This window comes from Ammospiza caudacuta, unplaced genomic scaffold, assembly GCF_027887145.1.
Source record: "Ammospiza caudacuta isolate bAmmCau1 unplaced genomic scaffold, bAmmCau1.pri scaffold_113, whole genome shotgun sequence".
In the NCBI taxonomy this organism is placed as follows: domain Eukaryota; kingdom Metazoa; phylum Chordata; class Aves; order Passeriformes; family Passerellidae; genus Ammospiza; species Ammospiza caudacuta.
Genome location: NW_026682910.1, coordinates 472365 through 482733, shown reverse-complemented (window position 1 = coordinate 482733; position 10369 = coordinate 472365). Strand labels below are relative to the sequence as shown.

The 10369-nt window shown below is 51.5% G+C and overlaps 1 protein-coding gene and 1 long non-coding RNA gene across 2 annotated transcripts; both read right to left on the bottom strand.

Moving 5' to 3' along the window:
- Positions 1 to 738: 738 nt before the first annotated feature.
- On the bottom strand, positions 739 to 1563 carry LOC131571752 (zinc finger protein 397-like). Its single transcript, XM_058824548.1, has 2 exons — positions 1186 to 1563; positions 739 to 1086 (listed from the first exon to the last, which is right to left on the bottom strand). Exons 1-2 carry the CDS (start codon positions 1561 to 1563, stop codon positions 739 to 741), a joined length of 726 nt encoding a protein of 241 aa, XP_058680531.1.
- A 7453-nt stretch (positions 1564 to 9016) lies between these two features.
- On the bottom strand, positions 9017 to 10002 carry LOC131571753 (uncharacterized). The gene is made up of 2 exons (XR_009275970.1): positions 9962 to 10002; positions 9017 to 9359 (listed from the first exon to the last, which is right to left on the bottom strand). It is a non-coding gene; the product is annotated as an uncharacterized LOC131571753 (long non-coding RNA).
- Positions 10003 to 10369: the final 367 nt, after the last annotated feature.

Here is a 10369-nt window from a genome sequence, read left to right as displayed (position 1 = left end):
TGGGCAAAAACCTTTTCCTGACATCCAACCTGAGCCTGCCCCGACTCAGCTGCAGCCGTTCCCTCCACTCCTGTCCCTGGGCACCAGAGGGAAGAGGTTCGCAAAGCCCCAGCCAGGGACCCGCTCCCAAGGCTGTTGCCATGGCCACCAGGGCTGGCACCAGCTGGGATGCTCGGTTTCCACGGGCCGGGGTTCAGGAATGGGATTCACCAATTTCCTGCTCCTGCTAAAACTGCTCTGCCCTCACTGCCCTCCTGCCTCCCATGGTAAGCACAAAAGGCAAAGATCCCAGGCTGGGATAAAAACAAATTCTTGGGAACACCAACGAGATAAGAAACATACAGAACAGAAACAATATTGATAAGAGAAGAGATAAATAAAACTTTACAGGGAAAACTAAAACACAACTTACTGGGTCTCCCTGGCCACAATTTCCCCCTGCCTGGAAAGGGCACTCCTCTCCTCAAGGAAAGAGACATAGAGAGTTCCTTTCCTGCCCCTGGCAATAAGCTGAGGTTGGAGTGAATGTAGTGACAGGGCCATGGCCAGACCCTCATGTTCTTCAATCCCACATCATGTCAAGGGCAGGGGCAGGACGACAGGCAGGTGTCTTCCCAGCATGGATCCCAGGGAAAATGGATCACAAGGGCTCTTCTCAGTGTGGGTTCTCCCATGAATGATGAAGATAGAGCGGTGCATGAAGCTGTTCCTCCAGCTGGGGCATTTGCAGGGCCTCCCTTACTGGTGGCTCTGTTGGTGTCTTGTCAAGTGAGAGCTCTGGGTGAAGCTCTTCCCACACTGGGGACATTCGAAGGGCCTCTCACCAGTGTGGATGCGCCGGTGCCTGATGAGGGTGAAGTTGTGCTTGAAGCCCTTCCCACAGTCTGGACAGCAAAATGGCCTCTCATCTGTGTGAATCCGCTCATGCAGGAGGAGATGGGAGCTGGTGTGAAACCTCTTCCCACATGTGGTGCACTGGGAGGGCCTCTCCCCTGTGTGGATGCGCTGGTGCCTGATGAGGTGGGAGCTGTGGTTGAAGCCCTTCCCACAGTCAGGACAGCAGAAGGGCCTCTCCTCCGAGTGAATCTGTGGGTGCTGGAGGAGCCTGGAGCTGGTGTGAAACCTCTTCTGACACTGGGAACACTCATAGGGCCTCTCCCCAGTGTGGATGCCTTGGTGGGTCACAAGGGTGGATTTGTAGCTGAAGCCCTTCCCACATTCCCCACACTCGTAGGCCCATTCCCCGGTGTGGATCATGTGGTGGCTGACCAGGTGCTTGCTCTGTTTGAAGCTCTTCCCACACTGCAAGCACTTGTGGGGCTTCTCCCTATCACGAAGCTGCTCATGAACCACCATCTCTGAGCTCTGCCTAAAGCTCTGTCCCCCTTCCTGGCTCTGGGTGGTTCTTTCTTCCTCAGAGAATCCTGGGCTGGCTTTGGAGCCCCTCCTCCTGAGGGATATCTGTGGCATTTCCTCCATGTTGGATTCCTGTGCACTAGAGTAGCTCAAAACGGCCTCTTTTACAAGGTTCTGATGTGGAGATTTTTCCTCCCTGGTCTCCATCCTCAGCTCCTTACCTGGGGAAGGAAGGAGAAAGAGAGGATGGGATTTGCCTCCATGCCAGAGGGAAGGGGATCCCCCCAGTGCATCACTGGCAGGATGGCATTGGCACCAGGGTTGTCCTGCAGCCGGGGGCTGTGCGGGGCTGGAAGATGGAGCAGGAGAGAGGGGGAAAGGGGCACTGACTTCCTCCTCATCTGCCTGGGTGTCCCAGGGCATCTTCCTCTTCCTTGCAACTTTCTCCTCCATCAGGTGAAGATTTGGGAATGGGAAATTTTATTTTGGGAGGAAAACAAGGGATGAGCACATTGAGTTTTGTACTGGTTTGACGGCAAACATGAGGGAAAGTCTCAATCAGAATTACAATTTAATAAGAAAATTAGGACCAAGGCAATGATACAGAAACACTGCCTTAAACTGACAGAGTCAGGATATAACCTGACACTCTGTTGGTCAGGGTGGTGGTAGCAGTCCCATTAAATGGTGGGTGCAGTCCTGTTGGAGTGATGAACGTGATTTTGTCAAAGCAGTGATCCTGTAGAAGGGTCTGGTCTTCCTCTGAAGGTCCAGTGGTGGTAATGGAGCTCTTGTCCTCTGGGAATCCAGTAGGCAAGCTGCTCCTGGTCTTTCATTACTCAGCTTATATCCAGGTAGGAATGCATGGTTCCTCCCCCTGGGCGGAGCATCCCACAATGGGATGATGGAATTTTATCAGTCCTGCAGTGACACTCAATGGCACATTCACAGAAGATATCTCCCTTGGAGGGCGTTATCAGGGGTGAGTCATGGAAGAGATAAAGAACACTGCCCCACTTGTTTATAACAGTTGATGAAGATGGGGATTGAAAACATGCATTTGGTTACATCTTACATTGCACCCTGAAACAGTGGGGTAATCCCTGCTCAGGCGGTGAACACCACCCCCTTACCCAAACTGGCTCAGGTGTAAAACCCCCACCGTGGGATGGCAACACACACACAGGCACAATGTCACACTTGCCCTGCTCCACTCTGTCCCTGTCACTCCCTTACTCTCCCCTCCTTTTCCCTTTTTTCAATCTCTCTCTCTACCTCACATTTACTGTTTAATAAAATCTACTTTGGATTTGGTCTCGTTAGCACCTTAATTGGGGCAGAGGCATCTCTCTACCAGTTTTCTTAACCAAATTGCAACAATATTTTGGCACAGTGAGTTCAGGCACTGTTCTTTGACCCCAAGGGCCTTTGAGTACAGCATGGTTCCCTCCACTTGAAGAGGTTGTGGTTCTTTCTGAAAGAACTCTGGGAAACCAAGGACACAGCTTCCTTTGAGCGACTTATGGGAGAACTGATGAGGAAAATGGCCATTGTGGGTGGCCAGTGTAAAGTAAATGTTTTGTTGTCCTTCCGGAACAGTTTGTTAAAATCACTGGAGGAAAGGGAGCAAATGATACCAGCAAGACTGACAAGGTTCATTCACACTGCGGTGAGGAACACAAGGCTGCTGAAAGTCCTGTAAGATGCCCAGCCCAAGTTGCTAAATTCCCAAATAACTCCGGCCAGGGGTCTCTGGGAGGATTTTTTTGGAGAGTGTTTAGAGCTGGCAGATCTCTTGAGCCCTGGATATCTCCGGGCTCCCTAAGAGGAGCTTTTTCAGGGGCAGAGGACCTGTGATCACCCCTCGGGAAGGCCCCGGGAGTTCAAAATAGGGATGGCCCGGTACCGACGGGATGGGATATTGATTTTGGGGATCCCCGTGAGAGCCGGGGCTGTGGAACGGGGGACCCCCGGGGCGGGGAGAGGGGAAGGGACAATACCGGAGCTGGGGGACCCCCGACAGCCTGGAGATGAGGCGGGGACAGGACCCCCTGACCCTGACAGGGGCGTGTCCTGGGGTGGCTTCATGGTGCTCGTACCCCCATCGGTCTGTTTAGCCCAGAAATGAGTTCTGCACCTTTAAGGCTGGTTCTGAGAGAGAAGGGGAAGAAGAAGAAGCTGCAGTTTCTTTTCAGAAACTACACTCACTCCTCTACATTCCATTTGCTGGATGGAGAGACAGCAGGACAGAGCTCTCCTTTGCTTTTAGTTAGTTTTTAGGTCTCTGAGGCAGAGAAGTTCCCTGGACTGTGGGTTTTCTTTTTCTTTGGAGCTGTTTAAATCTGCTCTGGACTGAACACCCAGAGAGCACCGGCAGCTTGCACCTTTGGCCCACCTGGCCGGGCCTGGGCTGTGGCATTTCCAGTGCTGGAGGGGCTGATAACAGACTGATAATAGACTGATAAGAGACTGATAAGAGGCTGAATGAGCCAAGCTACAGACCACGGAGACTTTATGAGTTTCTCATCTCTTTTGGAGTAGCAGGAGGTAGTATTGCTTAATATTGTTCAATTTTTTTGCTGGTGAATGCTTTGCCTGTTAAATAAAGGGTTTTTTTAACTATTCTCCGAGAATTTTCCCAAACTGGCTGAGGGTTGGGCTGCTGAATCTGCATTGTAGAGAAAACTCCTTTTGGAGATTTTCAACCAAATTTTCCCTAAACCAGGACAGGGTGGTGGAAAGAAGGGGGAACCCCAAGTGGCTGGATTGAGGGGAGGCTGGAGAGGGGGACCCTGGGACTCCAAAAACTCCCAAAATCCAAAAGCAGGACCCTGGAGAGGGGGGATCCCCAGCAGCCCTGAGATGGGGGACCACCAGAACCCGAGAGGGATGAAACTGGACATGGGACACTCCTGGTAGCCTTTTTTTATTCACTCTTGATTTTGGGACATCAGGTGACTTCTAGAGATTGACTTGGGCAAGAGGAATCCCAGACTGAAGGCATTCACACCTTGTTTTTCCCAAACCAGGTTTTTCCCCAGACTATCTCATAGAGACATCCCCCCTGTCTCACTCTGGGTGAGCTCAGTCCCAAACTTGACCCAGATCCTGGTCTCAATCTCATTCCACATTTAGACATCCTCACAGTTCTGTACTTTATCTCATCCCAGTCTCAGACTTGTCTAGCCCCAGACCCAGTCCCAATCCCAACCTTAAAGCCAATCCCACTTTTAGCCTTAACCCCAATCCCAGTTCTAATCCAAATCTCAGCTCCAACTCCAACCCAAGCCCCAGTTGCAGCCCCTTCCTAAATCCTCAGCCCCAAACCAAATCCCAGGTTCAGCCCTTCTGGGAGTTTGGGGGTGTCTCTGTCCCTCTGACCCCGATGATGTTTGGGTGGGGTCACACCAGGGCTGAGAGGGACAGAGACCCCCCGGCCTCCCCAGGGGTGAGAAGGTCGGAGAGCCCCCCCAGCCCCGAGCACCCTCAGCGGTGAGAGGGACACAGAGCCCCTGGTCCCCAGCCCTGCACAGGCATTTCCTGAGGCCAGACGGATCGAGACCCCCCTGAGCATCCCTCAGGACATGGGGACAGAGAGCCCTGAGCATCCCCTGGGCTGAGAGGGACTGAGACTGCCCCGAGCACCCCCTGTCACATGGATGAGAGGGAGGGAGACCCCCCAGGCATTCCCTGGGGTGAGAATGATGGCGACCCCCAGGGGAATGGCCTGGGGTGACAGGGACAGGGACACCCCCTGGGGAATGGCCTGGGGTGACAGGGACAGGGACACTCCCTGGGGAATGGCCTGGGGTGACAGGGACAGGGACCCTCCCCAGCCCCTCCCAAGCATCCCCCAGGGTGAGAGGCACAGAGCATCCCCTGGGCACCGGACAAAATAAACTTTGTAGAAATCAAACTTAACTCTGCATAAAATACTTTGATGAATATTTGCTTTTCCCACAAGTCACGTGATGAAAATGCAAACAAACCCCAAAATTTTATGAACTGACAATAGAAGCTATTTTGTGGCAAATCCAAATTCCATTGGTCCTGCACAGCTCCAGCTCAGCTGCTGGCACATTCTGATAAAAGAAAAGTGGAAATTAGGCCCAATACAGAATATGAAAAGGAAGGGGAAGCTCTGTGTAGCTGTCACAAAGGTGACAGGGACAAAGAGAAAAATTATTCTAACATTTGGCAAAGTCGCCCAGCATGTGAAAAAGCATGACCGGGACAGAGACCTCCCCTGGAGGGGGCCAAGTGTGACATTTTCCCCTGTGTGTGTGGCCTTCCCAGGGAGGGGGTTTTACAACTGAGCCAGTTTGGGTAAAGGGGGTGGTGTTCAGCCACCCAAGCAGGGATTACCCCACTGTTTCAGGGTGCAATCCAAGATGTAACCAAATGCATGTTTTCAATCCCCATCTTCATCAACTGCTATAAACAGGTGGGGCAGTGTTCTTTATCTCTTCCATGACTCACCCCTGATAACGCCCTCCAGGGGAGATATCTTCTGTGAAAGGGCCATTGAGTGTCACTGCAGGACTGATAAAATTCCATCATCCTATTGTGATATGCTCTGCCCAGAGGGAGGATCCAAGCATTTCTACCTGGATATATTCTGAGGCTTTTAACACCAGGAGCACCTTGTCTGCTAGATAGTAATTCTGGTTTAGACCCTCCCCTGGTTTGCCTTCTAACCAGTACAAAATTTAGTGTACTCATCCCTTGTTTTCCTCCCAAAACAAAATTTCCTATTCCCAAACCTTCACCTGATGGAAGAGGAAGCTGCGAGGAAGAGGAAGATGCCCCAGTACACCCAGGCTGGTGAGGAGGAAGTCAGTGCCCCTTTCCCCCTCTCTCCTGCTCCATCTCCTAGCCCAGCATGGCCCCTGGCTGCAGGACAACTGTTGCCCGATTGATAAATTACACAAAACTCAGATAAGTTTTGTGGGTGCTTTATTAAGGGCCCGGGGAACTGGGGGACTCACGTCCCAAAGTCCGAGCCCCCAAATTCACGTATGGGTGCTTCCCTCTTATACATGCAATTCACAACAAAGTCTCCAAAAAACAGTTTCCCGTTCCCCTTGCCTGGTCACAGACCCCTTGTGATACATTCCTTGGTTCACAAATAAGATCATTAATCCTCTGCTTATCTTATTCTAAGAGCATTGTATGCTGCCTCCAGACAGGTTAGCATTCTTACTTTCCTGCACTAGTTTAATTATTTATTAAATCCCTAAGAATACCTGCTAGGTTACACACAAAACCCAACACACTTTCAACGGCTACAAAACTACTTTTTAACAAACCAGTTCACATACAACTCACTATAATTAAATAGTTTGCTAAATTTCATTTCTTTTCCAACACAACCATGCTGCCAATGCCATCCTGCCGGGGATGCACTGAGGGGATCTCCTTCCCCTTCCCTCTGGTATGGAGGCAAATCCCATCCTCTCCTTGTCCTTCCTCCTCCAGAAAAGCAGCTGAGCATGGAGACCAGGGAGGATAAATCCCCATGGCAGAACCTCGTAAAAGAGGCTGTTTTTAGCTGCTTCATAGCACAGGAATGTGGTGTGGAGGAAAAGCCCCAGAGATCTCACATGAGGAGGGGCTCTAAACCCAGCCCAGTGGGCTCTGAAGAGGAAAGACCCACCTTGAGCCAGGAAGGTAGACAGAGCTTCAACCAGACCTCAAAGCTGGTGGTCCATGAGCAGCTTCATGATGGGGAGAAGGCCCACAAGTGCTTGGAGTGTGGGAAGAGCTTCAGGCAGAGCAGTACCCTGATCCGCCACCAGTGCATCCACACTGGGGAGAGGCCCTATGAGTGTCCTGAGTAGCAGAAGAGGTTTCAGGCCAGCTCCCATCTCCTCTGCCACCAGTGAAATCACACAGAGGAGAGGCCCTTCCGCTGCCATGAGTGCGGGAAAGGCTTCGAGAAAAAATCCACCCTTATCACCCATCAGCACATCCATACTGGGGAGAGGCCCTAAGACTGCCCCACATCATGAGAAGAGCTTCTCCATGAGCTTGGACTTGACCAGACACCAATGGAGTCATCAGTAAGGAAGTTCTGTGAGTGCCCCAACTGCAAGAAGAGCTTCATGCCCAGCCCCAGCTTCTTTCCCCATTGGAAGTCACATGTTGGGAAGAGCCCTGGTGATCCATATTATCTGTGATCCATGCTGGGAAGACAGCTGTCCCTTTTCCTGCCCCTGCCAATGACATGATGTGGCAGTGAAAACATGCGGGTCTTCCCATGGCCCTGTCATTACATTCACTCCCACCTCAGAACATTGCCAGGGGCTGGAAAGGGACTCTCTCTCTCTCCCCAGAGGAGAAGGGTGTCATTTCCAGGCAGGGGGAAATACGTGGCCAGGAAGAGCCTGCTGTGGATGTTGTAGTTTTCCCTATAAATAGCTTTTCTTATCTCTTCTGTTATCAATATTGTTTCTGTACCATTTTTTCCTTATCTCGTTGCTGTTCCCAATAAATTGTTCTTATCCCAGCCCAGGATCTTTGCCTTTTGTGCTTTCAATGGGAGGCGGGAGGGCAGTGAGGGCAGCGAGGTTTTAGCAGGAGCAGGAAATTGTGGAATCCCATTCCTGTACCCTGGCCCATGGAAACTGAGACTTCCAGCTGGTGCCAGCCCTGGTGGCCATGGCAACAGCCTTGGGAGTGGGTCCCTGGCTGGGGCTGTGAGAACCTCTTCCCTCTGGTGCCCAGGGACAGGAGTGGAGGGAATGGCTGCAGCTGAGTCGGGGCAGGCTCAGGTTGGATGTCAGGAAAAGGTTTTTGCCCAGAGGCTGCTGGGGCCCTGCCCAGGCTCCCCAGGGAAGGGTCCCAGCTCCAGGGCTCTATGAGCTCCAGCAGCGTTTGGACAGCGCTGCCAGGCCCAGGCTGGCATTGTTGGGGTGCCCTGTGCAGGGCCAGCAGTTGGACTGGAGGGTCCTGATGGGTCCCTCCCAGCTCAGCCCATTCTGTGGTTCTGGGATCCCATGAGCCTGGGGATGGGACAGCCAATGGTTGCCATGACAATGGGCTCTGGCTGCAGGCCTGAGCTGGTGTCCATGGCAACCACCCCTGACATGGGGTCTCCATGGAGCTGCCATGGAAACTGAGCATAGCAAGAGGGGGCTGGTGATGGTTGCCATGGAAACTGACCATATAAACAGGATGCTCCTGATGGTTGCCTGCTAAGGATCAGCTTTGTCACAGGCCCTCAGAGGGGTTCCATGGGGACTTTCCAAGAGTCTCCAGGCTGTTCCAGAGCTGGAATGTCACAGGCAGGGACAGGGGCTCCATGGAGACCTCTCGGGGGTTTCTGGGGATGGTAAAGAGCCCTGTGGTCAGAGGCAGTCACAGCCATTCCATGGTGACATCCCAGGGGAGCTTGGGCTGCAAAGGCACCGATCTGTCACAGGCACTCACAGCGGCTCCACGGTGACATCCCAGCAGTCCCCAGGTTGCCAAAGAGCCAGAATGTCCCAGACACTCACAGGGGTTCCTGTCATGGCATACTGGGAGTTTCAGGCAAAGTTTTTTAGAGGAGCTCCTGTTTGGTCACAAAATACAGAAAGGATCCCAAATAGCCCCCACAGATCCCCAAATCTCACTGATGAGTCAGAGATAACACAGACCCAGATCAGAGGGCTAAGGGTTAAAAGCCACCTGTTTTTTAATCCTCTTTTATGCCTTGGTTTGCTACAGGTGGACCTCACTGGTCCTTTAATCAATGCATTCCACATGACTGGCCAGTTAATACAACACCCTTCAGTAAACAACTTTATGGAAAAGACCCAACTTATTACAAACATTGTTAGGGCACCAGTTATTTAAGTTTGTTTTACATGCGGCCTTTCTGGGGGCTCCCTGAATGGGGGAAACCCTCCTGTAGTAATTCTGTGCCAGGTAAAAGGAGATGCATGGGAGTTTTTCAGTCTTCAGCTTCTTGTTTTCTGTTATCCAAAGTTGTGCATGCTGTGCATGCCAGGCTCAGTACGCTGGAAAAACACCACAAAATGGCTCTAAAATGTACAGTTTAAAGGTCTTTAAAGTTGTCTTATCCAATTAACTCTTAAAACATACATTATTTCCACTTATCTACCAATAACTCATCCCTTGACTGTCCACATAACCTCTGAACAGTGCTTTCCTTGACCAATCACCCTGTGCCACCAACACTGCAGAAAATGGAGTGGATGAAGACAGGGACTGCACTCCAATTTCTCCATCTTGCTTCCTTTCTACACCATACTAAAAATCCCCAAAATTAAATTTCTCACCCAAAGGACATAGTATACTACCCTGTAATATATTTCACACTTTGGTGAATTCTAATCTGTCTCAAAGTCCTGGAAGTCCTCTCCATGGGTGAAGGTTAAAGGCAGTGTTTCTCTGGGGTCAGGACCCCTCAGAGCAGACAGGGAAATATTCCCTGTGCCCTGGATTCCCACACATTTAACCTAAAATTCTTTAACCATTCTGATGTAAAGTTACCCAAAAATGTCCCAGATAAGTAGGATTAGAAGGAGAAGAAATAGAGAACAACAGAATGACAGAAGATCTATAGAAAGACACACACATAGGTAGAAAATGCTCTGACCTCAGCATCACCAACCAAGGAATCCCAGTAGAAGGCAGGATCCAGACCCCAGGCTGGCCTCGTGCTCTGGCTTTTAAGCCCCTGGGCCTTCATGGGCCCACCCCTGGGGTGGGACTGCCAGTTGTTTGTCCAATCAGAGCCAGGGTAGGCACCAGCTGCTAGTGTGTGATTGATTGATAAACAGCTCAGCTAATCAGAGCTGGAATAACATCACCCCCTGCTGTGTGATTGACAGTTCTGCCAGGCCAGGGCTGGGGGGGGGGGCTCTGTCCCACCACAAACCAAGGCCTGACCCAGCCCTGGACCCACACGGGCATTCCGAGCATCCCAAGGTGTCTCAGGACATCGATCTCATCCAGCCTCTGACAGCAACCACAGTGACCGTACAGAACCTTATGGAACCATGGG